This window comes from Uloborus diversus, chromosome 2, assembly GCF_026930045.1.
Source record: "Uloborus diversus isolate 005 chromosome 2, Udiv.v.3.1, whole genome shotgun sequence".
Lineage (NCBI taxonomy): Eukaryota > Metazoa > Arthropoda > Arachnida > Araneae > Uloboridae > Uloborus > Uloborus diversus.
Window position 1 is genome coordinate 121,696,714 of NC_072732.1, and position 20,658 is coordinate 121,717,371.

At 32.7% G+C, this 20,658-nt stretch overlaps 2 protein-coding genes across 2 annotated transcripts; both read left to right on the top strand.

Moving 5' to 3' along the window:
* Position 1: 1 nt before the first annotated feature.
* On the top strand, positions 2–2,922 carry LOC129216516 (tigger transposable element-derived protein 4-like). The gene is made up of 2 exons (XM_054850731.1): positions 2–1,454; positions 2,891–2,922. The coding sequence occupies exons 1-2, from the start codon at positions 2–4 to the stop codon at positions 2,920–2,922; spliced, it is 1,485 nt and encodes a 494-aa protein (XP_054706706.1).
* Positions 2,923–3,887: 965 nt separating this feature from the next.
* On the top strand, positions 3,888–20,448 carry LOC129217294 (solute carrier family 35 member E1 homolog). Its single transcript, XM_054851569.1, has 6 exons — positions 3,888–4,349; positions 13,000–13,070; positions 14,443–14,580; positions 16,518–16,643; positions 18,500–18,745; positions 20,037–20,448. Exons 1-6 carry the CDS (start codon positions 4,025–4,027, stop codon positions 20,235–20,237), a joined length of 1,107 nt encoding a protein of 368 aa, XP_054707544.1. The 5' UTR covers positions 3,888–4,024; the 3' UTR covers positions 20,238–20,448.
* Positions 20,449–20,658: the final 210 nt, after the last annotated feature.

The following is a 20,658-nucleotide window of genomic DNA, read 5'->3' on the forward strand; positions in this document are numbered from 1 at the left end:
AATGAGTAAGAGAAAGCTAAAAATTTTAACTATTGAAGAAAAGGTCGATTTAATTAAAGATGTAGAGAATAATCCTACCGTTAAGAAAAAGGACTTGGCCCTGAAATATGGCATACCGCCGAATACATTATCGACAATAATGTCGAACAAAGAAAAAATATTAGAACATTACGAAACAAAGGGCGGTTCTGCAAATCTTAATCGTAAAAAAATCAAGGAGTGCACATACACCGACATTGAAACGGCACTCTTGAAATGGTTAAAGAATTATGAGCATAAGCGGACTGAAATCCCTGTGAGTGGAATTCTCCTTCGTGAAAAAGCACTTGATTTTGGCAAACTCCTTGGACACATGGACTTTGTAGCAAGCAGTGGATGGCTCGAGAGGTTTAAAGCTCGTCATAACATAGTTTTTCGGAATTTACATGGAGAAGCTAAAGACGTCCCGGAAAGTCTTTGTGAAGAATGGAGAATAAGACTTCCCACCCTACTGTTTGGTTACAAAGCATCAGACGTCTTTAATATTGATGAAACCGGATTATTCTACAAATGTGTTCCCCAAAAAACTTTAATGTTCAAAGGAGAGTCCTGCGCTGGAGGAAAAATGAGCAAAGATCGCTTAACTGTTCTTGTTGGTGCCAATGCTGATGGATCAGAAAAATTACCCCTCTTAGTTATTGGTAAATCGAAAAACCCACGTTGCTTTAAAAACGTCAAATCTTTGCCGGTAAATTACAAAAGCAATAAGAAATCCTGGATGACCAGCGAGCTGTTTGAAGAATACGTGAGAAAACTTGATTTGAGTTTTCATAAAAAATCTCGAGAAGTTTTGCTGTTTGTGGACAATTGTCCAGCACATCCAAAGTTAAAAAATTTAAAGTCAATTAAGCTTGAATTTTTCCCACCAAATACAACGGCAAAACTTCAGCCAGCTGATCAGGTAGTAATTTGTAATTTAAAAGTGCATTATAGGAAACGAGTAATTAGAAAGCTCATCAACGATATTGAAAATAATAAAGAGCATACAAGTTCCATATCGGTATTAGATGCTCTTCGAATGGTTTTTAGTGCCTGGCAAAATGATGTTTCCCAAGACACAATTGCTCATTGTTTTCAGAAATGCGGATTCTTTCCTTCAAGTGCTCCCAATATTGTTGATGAGGTTAACGAATGTTTGGACAACGAGTTCAGAGATGTGTTTCAAGAACAATCATTGGAACTTTCTGACTTCGTAAACGTTGACTCCGAGCTCATTACCTGCGGTGAACTTTGCGATGAAGATATTATTGCAGAAGTAACAGCTAAAGAAGATGGTACGGACAATGAAGAGAAAATTGAAATTTCTGAACATAATGATTTGCCAACAAATGCAGATGTTAGTAATGCACTATCGATTATTCATCGTTCTATTGAAAGTCGGGAAAATGTTCCACAGGATATATTCAATGCCATGAGTAAAATTAATGATTTCATACATAGCAGAAATATTAATTCAAAAAAACAAGCAAGTATAAAGCAATATTTATTAAATGTGAAGTAAGAAATACATTTTTTTATTAGTAATATTATTTTTGCTTATGTTCTTCAAGTTTTACACACTTTTGTATTTTTTTTGGGGGGGGGGGAACTAATACAAGTTTTCTCTCCTATCTGAGCATTTATGTGTGGTTTTGTTTAATTACTTTTACAATTGTTTCAAAAGGGAAATAATAGTTAGTTTTCGGTATCTCGAACTTCGGCTATGTCGAATCTTTTTCTTGGTCCCTCGTACTTCGAGATATCGAGAGTCGACTGTACATGCAATGCACATTAGTTTATATGTTATTCATATATTTATAATACATTAAAGTAAGAATACTTGTCTGACTCCTTTTTTTGGGGGGGGGGGCATGCCCGAAAAGACTACCCAAGGGTTATTGAAAGCCTGGTGAACCCTGAATTTTGCTCTGAATGATGTGGGATAAGACGATAATTTTAATAAAATTTAGCGGGAATTAAAATTCTGAAAAGATAAATGAAAATTCATGCAAAACTATAACTTTTAGAAATACAGAGGTTGCAATATAATAGCATAAAAGTTTAATTCTACCTTTTATAAGATTTCTTCTTAAAATATTAAGCTTTTTTTTTTAGCCCTGGGCACATCATCACACACAATCACTCATCATATAATACCAATGAGAAATCATATCCTCTTAGCTTATTGTAAAACCTTGATTTTTCTTACCAATTCAAAAAATTAATTCTACTTACATACAGTGGATCCACAACTTTATCATCTTTATCCTAAAAACAAGAAGTAGGAATTTGTAAATATTAAAGTTCAGATGAGAAATCAATAATGCACTTCATACAGATCACAACTATTTCAACAATTCCTAACATCACAGTTTTTTTTTTTTTTTTTTTTTTGATAAGATGACTGATATTGGAAAGAAAAGAGCATTAAAATATCATTGAAAATTTCTCAAATATTACCCAAGTTTTGATGCAAATTATCTAAAGTTGCTATCTTGTCCAATTTTTTGGTAAAAAAAAAAGTGGACAATTTTAGATGGCAAAAGAAATTGAAAGAAAAAAGCCAGATTTTTCATATACAGTGAAATTTTGATTTTACGTTCCCCAAATCTACGTTTTCCCCGAATTTATCGTTTTTTCATAGGATCCCATCATTAATTATGCTGCCATGTATGTCCTATGAATTATGTTTTTCCCTTATTTTAATTTTTTAAACCCAGTTCCTTCAAAAATGCAAAATTAGGGTTTCAAAGTACTAGGTGTAATAGAACAAGGTTACAAGAGTAAAAAAAAAATCATGATTTTTCTCATTAAAACAAATAAAAAATGTAAAAATATCAACCAGATTTTTATTTTTGTTTCATTCTTTTAGATTTTAGAAATTTCAGCAGAGGCTCCTTGTAACCACAAGACACATGTCTGCAGTTTTCTGCAAATTTGTGGGTTTCATGTTATATCTTTTTTAGCTGCTTTTGTTAACAACACGATTTTGTATCAACACGCTAGCCACTAAGCAATAAAGCTAAATAAGCACTGAAATTGATATCCCAAAAATAAACATAAAAGAGTTTTTAAATGAAATTTAATCACAAAAATTTTATTGACACACGAAAACTAAAGTTAATAACACACTTTTCTTAAATAATACTGGAGAATAAGCACTTGTATCAATAATAAGGTCAAACTTATCACAGAAACAGTACAAATCAAAGTCGATTTCTTGAATCCCATGAATAATTTCAATTGCACAAACCGATAGCATCATGCAATTTGCTTTGAAGCATATGGGCGTTAAGTCCTAAAATAGACAGAGGAAAACAATTAATATCATTTAATCAGTATATACAAAAAAATTTAAAACAATCTGAAGCAACAGCAATAATTTCATTTATCGTTTACAATAACATAAATGTATTCACAGAATATGAAAGGAATATGAAATTAAAAAACTTGCTTGATTTTTAAGCAGAACATCATACTCTCTGCGTATTTTTAAAAAGATTAATCGGTCCTTGAATTTAGCTTTTTTGATGCATTAATATTTTAACAGCTGACAGCTATCAAATATTTAAAAACAATCGCGCTTTGTGCTCGATATCAATTTAGGAGAAATTTGTAATCGATATCATGAGTGTAACGAGAAAATAAACTATATTCTTGTTAAAAAAAAGTCTTTTTTATAATTCAATCAGTATTTCAACCATTTTTTATTTTTTTAAATAATTTAAAGGACTTTTAAGTGTTTAAAACGTTTCTTATAAATTTAACGAAACAGAAAAGCTGCAGGTAGACATCTCTACTATTCTCTAAAATTAGAAAGTTTAGTGTCGTCTGGTCATCTTCTGTCTTTTTGAAGTTTGTAGCTAAACTGCTATGGTGACGTGGGATGTCACGATTAATATTTGATGGAAAAATGAAAATATTTTACGTAAACAACCAAAACTCAATGCATAAAAGTGGTTTTTTGTTTGATAGTCCCGAATTATGTGTTATTTAATAGTATAACATGGCCAGTACTTCCCAAGCAAGGGAAATTTTACATGTTGTTGTACTATGCTTTATATGGTACGGCGTAAGCTCAGCAAATGGAGTGATTTTAAAAACTATTCTAAATGATTTTCCGTATCCAATAACAATTACGATGGTTCAGTTGCTAACTGCTACTTTATTTTCTGGGCCTTTGTTTTCGTTATGGGGTATACGAACTGCAGTTGATATAAGTAGTACATATTATTGGAAGTTGATTGTTCCGCTTGCTTTTGGTAAATTTTTTGCATCTGTGTCATCCCATGTCAGTATATGGAAAGTGCCTGTGTCGTATGCACATACAGGTAATTTCTAACACTTTCTTTTACTTTTCTTAAGCTGTCCATTTTTTCCCGCTGGTATAATGATCGTAATCAGGGGAAGAAACATTTCAAGTATTTTACCGTTTTGTAGTTAGTAGTATAGGTTGTTGATTAAAGCATTGGATTGTTGCATGTTACTCGAAGAAACATCTGTGTAAAGAAATAAATAAAATTGCGCAAAGGAATAAAAGGGGGGAAAATGCAAACAATCAGTTAAAAAAAGAACATATTTTTATGGTTATTTATGAAAATCGGTCCTAAAGAGTGAAGGTCTCCTCCAATTCTTTTGCCAGAAACTAAGCTCTGCTTATGTATGTTTTTTTTTTTTTTTTTTTGACTGACACCTAATTTTCAAATTTTCCTTGAAACTATGCCAATTATTATCATGTTATCTAAATTGAAGCTCCTATTTTTAGCATTGGTTAAAATGCAACAAAGCTGTCTCTATAAAACCAAGTACATAACCTAAGGGTAGAGGGATGTGATCAAAAAAAATTTTAAAAGCGAAATCCTAAACTTGCCTCCAGTAAATAGCAAGGAATATTATGCAAAAAAATGTCACATAATTTATTTTTTCTATATTTCGTAGTTAAATGTGAAAACACACATTCATTTTTTTCTTAACTTAGTCTATAGTATGATTATAATAAAGAAAAAAAAACAGGTTTGCATTTCCCTTCTAGGCAAATTATTAAACATGCTTAGTATATATATATTTTTTTTTTATTACAATTATTCAGTTCAGATGTTTAATACAATTGAAGACTGGCAGTGGTCTTGGGGGGGGAAAAGGCAAAGAGAACTGACTGACTGACGAACTTAGTTGATTATATCAAAAAAGTGAAGAAATGCTTGTGTTGAATATTAACAAGTGGAGGAAGTTAGTGTAAAAACTAAACAACAGGGAAACAGTCTCCCTGTGTTTCCCTTTGACTACACCACTGATAACAGCAATATGAAATAGTATTTGCATAAACTAACTCACGAAGTTTCTTTATTTATGTACTTTACTCATGTACCTAAATCTTGAATTTGTGTATGTTTTGTTAAAACAGTTATGAGATTAAAATGTTAATCAGAACAATGTTTCAATTTGTAATACTTGATTATATTACTGTAAAACCTCTTCCAGTGGCCACCCCTCTGTTTTGTAAAAATGTGGCCGTTCTTAAGGGTTTTGATTGTTGAATCGCAAACTGTAGTACTAAATGTTACTGTTCAACAATTTAAAATTATTCTTTTAAGAAATGGTTTTCTCCTTGAATTCCACTTTTTGGGGAAAAAAATGATTCAGTTTATGTTGTTTAGTTTTTCAATTTTTATAGAAACCACTTTTTTTAATTTCATATGTATTTTTAAGTTGTGAAGGCGAATCCCGAATTAAGTGGCCGACTAATTTGCCGTGTTAAAAAACTTTGCCTTTTGTTTATCATAAATAATATTAGAAACTTCTTCATTTGAATCCAAAATACTGCCTATAGGCATAAAGTTTTTTTTTTAAATAATGAATTATTGAATAAAAATTATGAACATTAAAATATTTACCATAAAGCCAAAAATCAAATTGTTTACCTTCTATGGAAAAAAATATCAGTTCTGATTCATTACTGAAACAACAAATGGGGGAAACTATATTTTACATCTATATGTGCCAATATCTCAACCAAAAACACATGGTTTTTCACTTAAGAAAAGGCTACAGGTCAAAAAAAACAAATGAAAGATTCGTCGTCAATCCATATCGAAGCCCAGACTGGCGACTATGCTGTCACTCTGACAGGTTTGAAAGGCTGCTCTTAATGGTTGCTTTAACATTATGTGGATATAGACCAAGAACTGACCCCCCAAAACGTGATTTATCTCTTTTATGACTTGTGGCCGGTTAAAATAATAAAAAAATGCAATTAAAAACTTTGGCTCGAATCCCCCCCACTAATTTTGGGTCACACGGCTGCGTGGGTGGATGAAAGGTCAAAAAAAAGAAAAATATTAAAGTGATGAGTTAAATAGCTAAAAATTATATAATAACATTAAATTAATAAGAAAAAACACGTAGCGAATTTCTCCCCCAGCTATGTTGGGGCGAACGTGGTGGCCCCCAGGGGTAAAGTATCAATTATAAAACTTGTAAAAAAATGATCACTTTCGTGGGGGGAATTTTACAGGGTATTAGTTTCATTATTTTGATTGCCAAAAAAATCCCCCCCCCCCAGTAACTATGGGTCAATTTGTAAAAAAAAATTTTTTTGTTCCTCTTTATTTGGTCCACGTCGAGTATTATTCGAACTTACGCATGACTGTTTAAATTGCAACCCCCCCCCCCCTCCAAAGTTTGAACGTTTATTCGATAAAAAAAAAACTCGTAGCAATCCCCCCTCCACACCTATGGAGGGGGTTGCTACGCGGTGCGCGGTTTTACAACGTGGTGCCCCCCCCCCAGGGGTGAATTATCGATTGATTAAATTAAAAATAAATGATCACTTTCGTGGAGGGAATTTTACAGAGCATACATTTAATTGTTTTAATTGCAAAACAAAATCTATCCTCCCCAGCAATTATGAGTCTACTAGCTGCATTGCCAGGCGTTGCACGGTCTACCTCAAAAATATACGTGTATTCGGAGTTCTAAGCATTTTATACAATTATTTAAATTTTCTCGTTTTCATTACATTTCTTATTGCTGCTCAACTCCTATTAGTCAAAGCGCAATTTTATATAGTCTTCTCAATAAATGAACTATTCAACACAAAATGAATTTTTCAGTTCGAACCCGTCGTCTCTGTAGACCAAGAGCTGAGCCCCCTTAACACGGTTTATCTGTTTTATGGCAGGTGGCCGGTTAAAATAATAAAAAAATGTAATTAAAAATTTTGGCTCTAATCCTTCCCCCCCCCCCCCCCCCCCCCCGCCCACTATTTTTCGGTCACATGCTGCATGGGTGGATGAAAGGTCAAAATAAAAGAAAAATATTAACATAATAAGTGAAATGGCTAAAAATTAAAAATTATATAAAATTAAATTAATAAAAAAACACGTAGCAAATCCCCCCTCCAGCTATGTTGGGGCGAATGTGGGAGCCCCCCCCCCCAGAAGTGAATATCGATTGTTAAAATTAAAAAAAAGATCACTTTCGTGGGGTTGAGGATAGGGATTTTTACAGGGTATTTGTTTCATTATTTTGATTTCAAAAAAAATCCTTCCCCCCCCCAATAGTAACTATGAGTCAATTTGTCAAAAAAAAAGTTTTTTGTTTCTCTTTATTTGGTCCGAGTCGAGTACTATTCGAACTTTCCCATGACCTCTTAAATTGTAAAAAACAATTGCAATTATTTATTCGGTAAAAAAAACACATAGAAAATCCCCCCCCCCAGCTATGTTAGAGCGAACTTGTTGCCCCCCCCCCCAGGAGTGAATTATCGATTGATTAAATAAAAAAAAAGATTACTTTCGTAGAGAGGGGGGACTTTTTCAGAGTTTATATTTGATTGTAGCAGAAAAAAAATCCCCCCCCCCAAAAAAAAATTTTTTTTTAATTTAAATTAGAAATTTTGAAATATTTTTCAAAATGAAAGGAAGCAATTCAGCGTCCGTACATCTGCTTCTGCCATTGTGTGCTCAGCATGAAAATAAGGAAGGGGAAAGTACATGCCTGTGATGATTTCTTCCTGCTGTTTCGAGGGCAGTTTCGTCAGTGATCAACTGTAGCCAACACTGAAGTCGTTATAGCTATTGGTTTTTCTTTTCGAAGCACCCTGTACCGCATCCTCGAACTGAAAACGTAAAAAAAAATCCTTTTTTCAAAAATATATTTTGATGTTTTTATATTATGAGTGTTTTAAAGGGTAATTTTAAGTGTAGCCAGCCAGCTGATAAAAGATAATGTTTTGACAGAAACTTTATTTGAAGGATTAAAAGTTTCAAAGATTCGAAAACACTGAAAACTGAAATTCCGTGATTTAGATTTTTCCACATTCTTAACAGAAGCAGATTTATATCATCGAGATTGCAGGAACATTTTTATCAAACTAGATAGACACTATCACAACCAATATGCCGAAGGTAAATAAATCGATATGAATTTCTAAATTATTATTTTAAATATTCATTTAACGCATCGGATTAAGGCATTAACATTTACAAGTAAAAAAATCGTTATTGCAATTTTAACATAAAATCATTTTTGTTTGTGAACTAAACTCATAATTACTGGGGTAGGGGGAGATTTTTTTTTTTTTTTTTTTGCAATTAAAACAATTAAATGTATACTCTGTAAAATTCCCTCATGACAGTTATTTGTTTTTTATTTAATCGATAGTTCACCCCTGGGGGGCACCACATTGTAAAACCGCGCACCGCATAGCAACCCCCCCCCCACAAATAGATAGGGGGAATTTGCTGCAAGTTTTTTTAACGAATAAGCATTCAAACTTTGTTTTTTGCAATTTAAGCGGTCAGGCTAAAGTACTCGAATAGTACTCGACTCGAACCAAATAAAGAGGAACAAAAAAAAAAATTTTTTTTTTGACAAATTGATCCATAGTTACTGGAGGGGGAGGGGGGGGGGGAGATTTTTTTTTTTTTTGCAATTAAAACAATTAAATGTATGCTCTGTAAAATTCCCTCCACGAAAGTGATCATTTATTTTTAATTTAGTCAATCGATAATTCACCCCTGGGGGAGGTAGCACCACGTTGTAAAACCGCGCACCGCATAGCAACCCCCTCCATAGGTGTGGAGGGGGGATTGCTACGAGTTTTTTTTTTTTTTTAAATCGAATAAACGTTCAAACTTTGGTTTTTTTTTTGCAATTTAAACAGTCATGCATAAGTTCGAATAATACTCAACGTGGACCAAATAAAGAAGAACAAAAAAAATTTTTTTGACAAATTGACCCATAGTTACTGGGGGGGGGGGATTTTTTTTGGCAATCAAAATAATGAAACTAATACCCTGTAAAATTCCCCCCCACGAAAGTGATCATTTTTTTAAAAGTTTTATAATTGATACTTTACCCCTGGGGGCCGCCATGTTCGCCCCAACATAGCTGGGGGAGAAATTCGCTACGTGTTTTTTCTTATTAATTTAATGTTATTATATAATTTTTAGCCATTTAACTCATCACTTTAATATTTTTCTTTTTTTTGACCTTTCATCCACCCACGCAGCCGTGTGACCCAAAATTAGTGGGGGGGATTCAAGCCAAAGTTTTTAATTGCATTTTTTTATTATTTTAACCGGCCATAAGCCATAAAAGAGATAAATCGCATTTTGGGGGCTCAGCTCTTGGTCTAATAGGCCAAACACTTCACGCTGTGTGGAAATTGCTACTAAATTCATGCAATTTTCAATAGTTTGAGAAAAAACATTTTTCCTCTAGAGTATGATGGTCAAAAATCTGATTGAAAAGTATTTTTTTCTCTTTTCAGTAAAATAAATTCTAGCAAGAAAATATCTATTATTTCACTGCAGGTATATGTATTAGTAAATCTGTAAACTAATTTTAAGATGTATGTTGATGCTATTTGAATTTCATGTAATTCCAGAAGTATAGGTAGGGTTGAATGGGCCACTGTATCATGGTTATGGATGGGCCACCAAAAAAAAAAGTTTTTCTTTCTTTTTTTTCTGATTTTCTCTTTAATATGAAACATAACTCTATGATGTTATGAAACTGTATCTCAACAGTTGACACCAACAAGACACAAGCTATAGTACAGCTTGAGGACTTTGTATTTTCCAGGGATGACGTTTTACTTCATTTGAAAAAAATTAGAGACTAAGGCTCCGGGACCAGATAATATTTATCCAAAAATTTTAGTTGAATGTGCGGAGGAATTAGCAGATGTAATCGCAAATATTTTCAATGCTTCTTATAACTCGGGGACAGTGCCAGAGGACTGGAAGCTGGCTAACATTATTACACCGCTCTTCAAGAAAGGGTCTAAAGGGAGCGCAGGAAATTATAGACCTGTGAGTCTAACTTCGGTGGTTTGCAAAATTTTTGAAACATTGATAAAAATTAAGATAGTAAATTTTCTAGAGACTAATAATCTATTGACTAGTTTCCAGTATGGTTTCAGGAAAGGTAAATCTTGTGCAATTAATTTATTACATTTCTATGACAAAGTTACCATGGCTTTGGACAATAAGAAGCCTGTAGATGTTGTTTACATTGATTTTCAAAAAGCTTTCGATAAGGTACCGCATGTTGCTCTACTTAGCAAATTAGCTGATATAGGAATAGGAGAGTAAACTTTCATTTGGGTGAAAAACTGGCTGACTGGAAGGAAACAAAGGATAGTTGTAAGGGGAAATTATTCTAATTGGAGTGAGGTCTTAAGTGGGGCTCCTCAAGGATCAGTGTTAGGGCCTGTTTTGTTCATTGTCTTTATGAACGATATTCACAAAAATATTTCTGGGAACATGAATTGTTTTGCTGATGATGTCAAAGTTATGGGGACTGTAGAAAATGAAGAACAAGAGGATCTAGATCATATTACGGAGTGGGCTGATAAATGGGGTATGGCTGTTAATGTTGGGGAATGTCAAGTGCTACATTTAGGGCATGGAAATAAGTGTACAAGTTATTATTTGCAAGGTTCAGTCATTAGTCAGACAGACAAAGTTACTGATCTGGGGGTCTTAATAAGTCCGGATTTAAAGTTTAGCCAACAGTGCAGCATTGCTAGCAACAAAGCCAATAAGATGCTTGGGTTTATCAATAGATCTATTTCAAACAAATCTAAAAAAGTTCTTCTACCCTTATATAGAAGTTTGGTAAGACCCGATTTGGAATATGCTGTTCAGTTTTGGTCTCCTTATCTTAAGAATGACATTAATGTATTGGAAAGGGTTCAAAGGCGGGCTACAAGGCTAATAAGTGGACTTTCCCACTTAATTATGATTCTAGGCTTAGCAGGCTAAAAATGTACAATCTTGAGCAAAGAAGAGACCGAGGGGACATGATTCAGCTGTTTAAATTTATTAAAATGAAAGATGTTACGGGGCTGAAGTTTAGCACTGAAAACAGGACAAGGGGTCATTGTTTTAAGCTATTTAAATCTCAGGCTAACATGGATATTGGGGAAAACTATTATTTTAGCAGGGTAGTGGAACCTTGGAACAGCTTACCGGAAGAGGTGGTAATGAGCAAGGGAGTAGACAGTTTTAAGAGGGCCATTCATCTTCACTGGGGATTGTAAATTGACTAGGACCAGTCTAGCTGGGCCCAGAGCCTGTTGCTGGTCGTCACTTTTGTATTTGTATAACTGGCTGTCATAGATTTAGATTACTGTCTTGTTAGAATAGGTTTATAGTAATTTCTAAAATTTGCACATTTTAACCTTAAGAAAGATTAGCTATTAAATTCTATAAATGATTAGGATAAACTGTCCAGTTATTCACCCCACCTGCCAGTAATTCACCATTTCAATTTGATAATGAGTGATTCCATCCAGTATTTAATAAATAGGTTTGAGTATAATAGTGTGCTTTTCCTTTGTTGATTTTATATATATATATATATTTTTTTTTAATTTCCTATTGTTTGCTTTTGTAGATTGGTGTATATTTAAATCAAACATTAAAAAAAAAATTCTCTATGTGAAAATCTAGGTTATAATTCTTATTTATTATTAACACATTGTCAATGATAATATTGAATTTTACCATTGAATTTTAAAGCAATAATATTGAATTTTAGTAGCAATTAAAATTTTAATTATTAAAAAAATAAATAAAAATTAAAAGTAAGTGTAGTGAAATTGATAAACATTTTTTTGCTTGTGTTTTTATTTATTTATGAGAATTTTTGAGAAGTTTAATTTCGCATGTTTTCATTGAATTCATTTAGTGGCCTATTCATTACCTTCAATGGCCCATGCAGCCCCATGGGTGGGGGAGAATGGGCCAAATTTCAATGTTTTTATTTTCTATTCTCATTCATTATAGACATATTCTAATCCAAGTTTTATGACCTTTTTATGTAACCAGATAAGAAAAGTAACTAAGGAGCAATTTTGAGCTAAAAAAAAGTATTAGAAAAAATTACAAAAATTAAAAACCAAAAATTGGCTTATTCATTACCACTCTCCCCTATATGAATATATAGTTGATAAATAAAAACCATATTGTTTAATTTTATACATAAATTAACAAATCCTACTCTAATTTTGTTGCCATTGTAATTCAAATTATAATTTATAATCGATTGAATTTATCTCTATTTTCTCTATTAAAAATACATTACATATTTAAAAATAAGTATTTTCTGCAATTCAAATTTTAATTAGCTGTAGCTGTCACTTTATAAATTTATATAACAAAAATTCTTCGAGAAGTATCTAACCCGGGATGGATTGCACAGAAATCCAGTATGCTGACCACATAGCCACTGAGCTGCTGCTGGCGTGAAATCGCTACTCTAGTATATATAAGCTGTGTTTAAAACTTGAGAGGTTGTTTTCTCGAAATGTTCTGGCTAGTGTGCTTTATTGCTTTACTGTGTGGATACTCTCAAGGGTTATTACTAATCTGCTGAATTTCATCCCGATCTGAATTTCCGAGACCCTAAGGCCTCCTTGTAAGAGGGGTATTTCAGTTTTCTAGCTAATTTTCTTTTCCTCTTTTTTAGTAAAAGCTACAATGCCACTATTCACCGTTGTATTATCCAGAATAGTATTAGGAGAAAAACAAACATACAAAGTAAGAATTAACATTTTTTATAACTTGTGATTAATACACCTGCTCTGGTAAATAAATGTACTTGAAATTCAATGTATGTTATTTAGCTTAAGTGCAAACAATTTTATTTTCATTGCTTGGATTTTTTAAATATACCAGGAAAAAGGGAATATTTGTTGGGGTTTTTACTGCATTATTTCCTTGAAAAAAATTTGCAGTTGAAGCTCACAGAATTTTTTTGGATAGTAACGACAACCATACTCTGTCTGAAACAACTTGAAGATAAAGAACACTCTGGTGCACTGAAAAAGTAGTAAAATGTTTAAGCTGTTAAAACTAAATGAAACCATCACAGGATATCACTACTACTCCAATCGGAGTATTTAAGCAGAGCATTGAAGGGAAAACGGCCGCTATAAGAGTAAAGACACAGCAAGGTTATTTTGAAGTTTGAGATCGTTTAGCCACATGTTGCAATACAAGTAAAAACCTATTTGGGAACACATAGAAAGTCCTACCCTACCCGCCATATTCAACGGATATTGACCCTTCCAATTACCACTTGTACTGCCCAATTAAGATATCAGGAAGCACAAGGCCAAATAATTTTTAGGGAGCTCATGTATTTAAACTTGACAGTTTTAGCTATTGGATGAAACAGTTTTAGCCATTGACAAAGCACTTTTCGTCATTTGGTGGCCCTAAAATAGTGGGGACCATAGGCCACGGCTAATCGGCCTATTCCAGGTCCTGTGTACCAGTTGATTACACATGGCCTATCGGAGCAGCATTTTCATTTATACGAATATGCCAAAATTTGGGTTGACTCTTAGATAGCTTCAAAGGGCATGTCGTGTTTCTAACATGTGATTCAAATGCTGCCAGAAAAATGGAGAAAAGTAGTGGCTAGCAGTAGACAATAATTTCAGTAACATGTTTTTAATGGTTTTTAAAATGAAACATTAATTTTCTCATTAAAAAAAAAAAAAAAAAAAAAAAAAAGAACTTATATGCCCTCCTACCTCTTTCCTGCAAAAGGAAGTATGGGAAAATGAGAAAAGATGAAATTTATATACTACTTTACTACCCAATTCAAATACCAAACATGTATGTTTGAACAAATTGGGGTCTTTGGAGACCTTGACAAAATGGAAAATTTCATTTTAAGGTGCACAAATTCAACATTTTATTGAAAAAAACTTTTCTTGTCACATGTTAACTTTGTACTAAATTGCATTATTTTTGAAGCCACTATAAACTGAAATTATAATTTTTGTTCATTTTCTTTTGATTTGATGGAATAGTTTGATGTTTAACGAAGCTTACAAAAGTTTTTCAAGAACTTTTCCCCAAAATGTATGACATTTAAATTATTTATTGTATTTTATTTTAGGTGTATTTTGCATTAGTGCCTATTATTATTGGAGTCTTAATAGCTACTGCATCTGAAATTTCTTTCAATGTCATAGGATTGGTCAGTGCCCTTCTATCAACTATGGGATTTTCTTTACAGCATATTTTTTCAAAAAAAGTAAGAACTTCAACAAGTTAATCCTCAGGTTGTTAAGTTAAGGTTGTTAAGGTTGGCAAGTTAACTTCATGTTATTCAGAATTCACTGCTCATTTAGATTTAAAATAATAATAGTAATAATAATAACTGGTGAATTCTCAAAAATGCATGATCAAAATTTACTGATTCCAGTGAAATCTTCTCTAATGAATGATCAAATTGTAAATAAAATGTGTTCATTCATTAATGTATTTAGTTAAAATTAAATTAATCTTTGATTTTTAAATGAAGAAATGCATGGATATTTCTTAATGCAATAAAACATAAGTTTTACTATTTTATTATAAAATGCTCCCTTATGAGGTACCTAAAGTAGTTAAGTTTGAACTTGAAAATTGTATTGTATGATAATTTGAATTGAAATACAGTGCAGAACCTTTTATCCGGGAACCAAAAAACCGGGAAACCAGAAAACCGGCAACCTTTTGCCGATTTTCCCGCCATTTTTCGAAATACGCATTTTGGGCAATTTTTGAAAAACTAAGCTTTTTTTTTTTTTTTTGAAATACCTAAAAGAAAATGAGCGGTTTCTTAATAAATACCATATTACTCGTCTATAACTCGGGAAAATGTTTACAAAAATGAACTTCAAAGGGTTGTCTTTAACGCAGAGAAAAATTTCCGGAGTATTTTCTTGAACTAAAAAGTACACACGTACGTCTGAAATTTTTGTGTTTTATTCCAACTGAAAACTAAAGAAATGAATATTGTTGCATTATAATGCAATATTTAATTGAATGGCCTTTAATTAAAACCGTTTAGAGCGGAAGTGAAGTCGCGAAAGCGCGTGAAACGCCGCGATTCTCGAGTTTTCCGGATAGTTAATGGTGGAATCTAGAAATCGTTAAATGCAAGACTGTAATAAGGCTGCTGGAACTCATAAATTAAATTTCAATCCATATTAACTTAATGGCAAAAGCAATAGTTATCAATAATCGCTAACGCCAAACCTTTACAAAAAAGTGAAAAACGAAACGTGTTCATGAAATAAATTCTCTCATAACACTATAGTAGAGGAGTCGCACATTTACGTTCAAAAACTTGTTTCTTGCCCTTCCCTTCATTCTCTTTCATTTTAAAACGTCAAAAATTGTTTTTTTTTTCCTTTCCTTTTTAAAATGAATGTGAGGATCTCAGGTCTTATTAAATAACTTAAGGTTTTTGGTGTTTAAATTATTATCTCACTAGTAATTTTTAATGTTTCGATATTGATAAGCATTTCTAAACCGTTTTCTTCTTATTTTAATATGCATTGCTATTTATTATAATAATTTCAGTTTTATAAACAATCGGCCAAAGGCTCTCTTTAGCGATCCAGAAAACCGGGAAATTCAGCTATCCGGGATAGCTATGGTCCCGAACTTCCCGGATAATTGGTTCTCTACTGTATTATCAAAGGAACCTTCTATAAGTGTTTCATAGTTGTTTCTTATTCTTAGCTTCATATTATTAATTTACAAATTTGTAATTGTGCTTGCAATGGATGAAATTTTTTTCTTGAAATAAATAATTTTAAAGTGTATAAACTTTTTTTCTTTTTTACATTTGAGTTGATTAATTTATTTGACATTGTTACTATAAAAACAAAGTCAAAGAAAATTTTTAGCACATTTAAAAAATACATGAAATACACCGCCAGCTCAGTCAATTCCAGCCAAGGACTGCTGTTTCTGATTGAAACTGCAGTCCTCGGCTGGAATTGACTGAGCTGGCGGTGTATTTCATGTATTTCTGCCTTAGGCCCTGGCTACAGGGCGGTAACTTACTTTATATGAACATTTAAAAAAGCTGTTTTGTTGATTATTATTATTATTATTTGGCATTTATATACACAATTTTGTTTCATTTTCTATTCAATAATGGTAAGTTCTTGTTTGTAAAAATAGTTATATTTCCAGGTTTTATGTGAAACAAATATACATCACTTACGGCTTTTGCACATACTTGCTAGACTAGCTTTACTGTTCTTCCTGCCAGTTTGGGGTTTATATGATGTCAGAGCAATTGTGCAAGATGACAATTTAGTAAGTTGTTTTTTTTTTTAATGCAGTCAAACCTCCCTATAGCGGACACCGTCAGGACCAAATTTTTTGTCCGTTAACAGGGAGTGTCCGCTGTTGGAGAGTTTGAATTTACAGTGACATTTTAATTTTGTATTTTGAACCTACACATACAGTGTATAATTCTAAATTAAATTAATGAGTAGTGCTTATATAAGTGTACTTACAATATAAGAAAATAATCCTCTGAATCTCTCAAGAAAATAAAATATGAAAGCATTTGTACATTGTTTCCTCTTGCTGAACAAAACCACTCAAACACAATAGAATCAATGTCGTTGATTTTCAGCACCTTTTTTGTTTCAGATCGTAGCAAAATATAGCCCAATCGGCTACTTTTCACTTAATTTGGCAATGCTGTGCCGATTCCTCATCAACATCGGAAGGGAAAGGACACGGCGCCGACCTTTGTCTCCCGAAATCTAGTGGCGGTGGGGGGGATACCATTAAGTTGCACGAGAGTTTTTTTTTTTTTTTTTGAATGAATTCCTCTCTCATGCAAACTTTGAAAGCAAGGTACTGTGCAAAAGAAGAAAGATTTTTTCTTCTGTTTTTTGCTGGAATTTCGTGTATGAAATGAAAACACGACTTTCATAAGGTTCAACTTAAAAGTTCAACTTGAATGGCTCCTGTTTTCAGAGAAAAAATTATGTTAATCCTCTTATCGGTACTAATTAGCCCCAAAGCATCGAAAAGGAGTAGAAAACATGCTTGCCACAAAAGCAGTGCTGACCAAAATCTTACCAGATACAAAAAAATAAAATGAAACTCGACTGATTTACTGTCCGCTAATGGGAGAGTGTGCTAACAAGGAGTGAAACACATTATATGCCTATCTCGACGGTCTGGGGATTTAGAAATTGTCCGTTAACGGGGGGTGTCCGCTATCTGGGAGTGTCCGTTACGTGGGGCCTGACTGTAAATTGTTAGAACTGAATTGAAACAATACTGCTCACCTTATATTATCATAAATAACTCTTGCGAAACTTATAATGTTATTCCTTAAGTTGAAGTCTAGTGTTGCTGTTGAAATAAAATGTATTCATTTCTAGTTGATGCAAATGAAAAATAATATTAGATAACAAGCCTAAAATCAAAGTTTTAAAAACTTTTTACTGAATTTTTTTTTTCCAGCATCAAAGTTTTAGTTAGTGCTAGGTGGTAGAAGGCTATGCACAGATTATGAGAGCATTAATGTCAAAGGCAGGCCAGTTATTTATATCCCTCCCCCTCCCATGGGGCTTTGAGAAGTTAATGTGTTTAATTTTATGTGAGCATGTTTTTCATCTTTTCTAAACAATATGCTTTGAATACATAACCTTTGTCCCTTTCCTGGAAAAATATGAAATGATAGGCCTGGTCTGAGGGTCACAAAACCAGTGGCCTGTCTGGGTGATGTTTTCTGGATTGAATCTCTGCCCAGTTACATCAACTTTTTTAGCCTGTAAATTTATCCTTTAATGGGTTCATTCTTTCCGTTTTATGTCATATATTTTAGATATTGTCCCCTGTAGTTACACTACAGATCAAAGCAATGCTAAATTTCTTTTTGAAAATGTTTCTTCGAATGAATGAATGTGCTTGGCCATTTGAACCAAGATTGTAACCAAGGAAAAGGATTTGAGGATGTATTCTCCTTGCTTGCCCCCACCCCCAAACTCCCCTCAGAATGACCCCCAATCCATTTTTAATAACACTGATTTCTTCATAATATTTAGTGAGAGACATATTTCTTACAGTTTTTTTGCATTTGAAGTTATTTCATTTTAAATAAAAGTGAACAATATCCTGATTAAACTATACTCTGTTTTTTCTCTTAGTTTCAGGGCAAAGATCCCTTTCTTATTTCCTTCCTGATATTTTGTGATGGGCTATGTAACTTTGCACAAAACATTGTTGCCTTCAGCATTATCTCTTTAGTATCACCTCTGACTTATTCAGTTTGTAATGCAGCAAAAAGGATATCAATAATTGCTGTGTCTCTCGTTTTACTTGGAAACCCGGTGACAGCTTTCAACTTTTTTGGAATGATGCTAGCAATATTTGGAGTACTGATGTATAATAAAGTAAGTTACTTTTATTCTTATTACAATTCGAATTCTGCATGTTAAAGAACTTTGGGAACAAAGGAGAAGCTCTCTCTCTTTCCTAATCTCTTGAGATACTTTTTCTTTCTGAAACTTTTCAAAATTGCCCCTTTTTTACTTCCTTTACAAAAAAGGAAGTATTGTATTCTCAAAACAATTTTCACTCAAAAATCGGCCTAAATTTCCATTTTTCTCACCCCCGATTGAATGTTGAGGTTTTTTTTTTTTTTTCAACCTGATCATATGTGGGTATATGCCTAGGAACATACAGCCACCCGAAATATCCATTTTGACAACCCCCGAGTTAGTTACAACAAATTTTCTCGTGTCGTCCGTATGTACATATGTATGTGAATATGTATGTGCATATGTATGTCATATAACTCAAGAAAGGTAAGTCCCGGAAAGTTGAAATTTGGTACGTAGACCCCTAGTGGGGTCTAGTTGTGCACCTCCCCTTCTGGTTGCATTCGTTTGTTTCTAAAGGGGTCTTTTGCACCTTTTTGGGGGGAAATCATTGTTAATTTCGATTTAAACTCAAGTGGTGTTATAATTTGGCGGACACAGCGATATATCGCCAGTCTTTTGGTCGTCAAGATTTGTCGCCAAATTGGCGACAAATTTGGCGATTTTTTTTTTAAATCTGTTTCAATTTGGCCACTGTTGGTGATATTTAGAGAGTAAACTATTGAATCACATTAAAATTTCTAGTAATGGGGAAATGACATTAAATTGGAGTAAAAAAAAGTCATATGATGCACACATCAGCTCGTTATTAATTTTTATAATAAGCCAAATTCTTAAGTACTGCCTTAAAATTCAATTTTTTAAAGAATGCAAGTTAAATTTTTCTTGAAATTTGTTCAAAATGTCCTTATATGTCTATATGATTCTATATTAAGGCAAGTACTAGTAGCCCTGGTTGGTACTGCTGTACAGCATGATTTAGAAAAAATTGAATGAACGCCTACCTAGGACGTTATCTGTAAACTCATTTTACTCAAAACTTGAAAATATTTGCTTACATCTGCTTGATGAGCAGCAGATATGCTTGAAAATATCTGCTGCTCATTTTTTCTATATCTTCAAAACAAAATTAAATTGTTCTTGTTTTAGGATATCACGCATTTGAATTAATATTGTCTTGTATTTTCTGCTCTATTTTATACCGCAAAAGTATTTTATTTCTATAAACTAACTCAAACCAAATGTGCTTGAGTTTTCTCCGAGTTTTATATGTTTAATTGACACTAATATATTTGTTTTATAGGCTAAATATGATGCAAACCAAGAAAAGCTCAAATCAGCATCTCTTCCATTCACAACTAAGAGTGAAAACTTGCTTCTACAATTTGATTCTGATCAAACTTCTGTGATAAATAAGTTTTATCCATTAGAAGTGCCAAAGAAAAATGGCTATATTCATTTGCATCAAATGAGGAATGGATCTCCAAATATGAAAAATATATGATTTAGTAACTAATGAATATATTTAAAAAATAATGAATTATCACTGTTATTGTTTGCTTTCAAAAATCATTTACAGTTAAGATACATTTTGTAATTGCAACAGGAAAACAACAGTTATTTGTTACATTTTTGCAACTTAAAAATAGTCTGATCATGTTGTCTAAATTAACATTCATTTTGTCATCTCTTTATTAAAATGTCTTACAGAGAAAAGTCATTATATGTGCATTTAAAAAAAAATATATATATATATAATGTAAATATTTATTTTCAAAATGACATTTGTTATTAACTTATCTGATGCAAGAGAAGTTGAAAAAGTCAACCATATTATAATGTTTTGAATATCAATTTATTAAAGACAACACTATTATAGTGCTTAGAGTACTGCATAGTTTAAATACATGCACTACTTTATAACT

Excerpts from the sequence above, each read along its gene's own strand:
- LOC129216516 (XM_054850731.1), top strand. The coding sequence starts at position 2 with ATGAGTAAGAGAAAGCTAAAAATTTTAACTATTGAAGAAAAGGTCGAT. Across the intron at positions 1,455-2,890 it reads GGATATATTCAATGCCATGA|ATTTTAGAAATTTCAGCAGA; the intron begins GTAAAATTAATG and ends TCATTCTTTTAG.
- LOC129217294 (XM_054851569.1), top strand. The coding sequence starts at position 4,025 with ATGGCCAGTACTTCCCAAGCAAGGGAAATTTTACATGTTGTTGTACTA. Across the intron at positions 4,350-12,999 it reads TGTGTCGTATGCACATACAG|TAAAAGCTACAATGCCACTA; the intron begins GTAATTTCTAAC and ends CCTCTTTTTTAG. Across the intron at positions 13,071-14,442 it reads GAGAAAAACAAACATACAAA|GTGTATTTTGCATTAGTGCC; the intron begins GTAAGAATTAAC and ends ATTTTATTTTAG.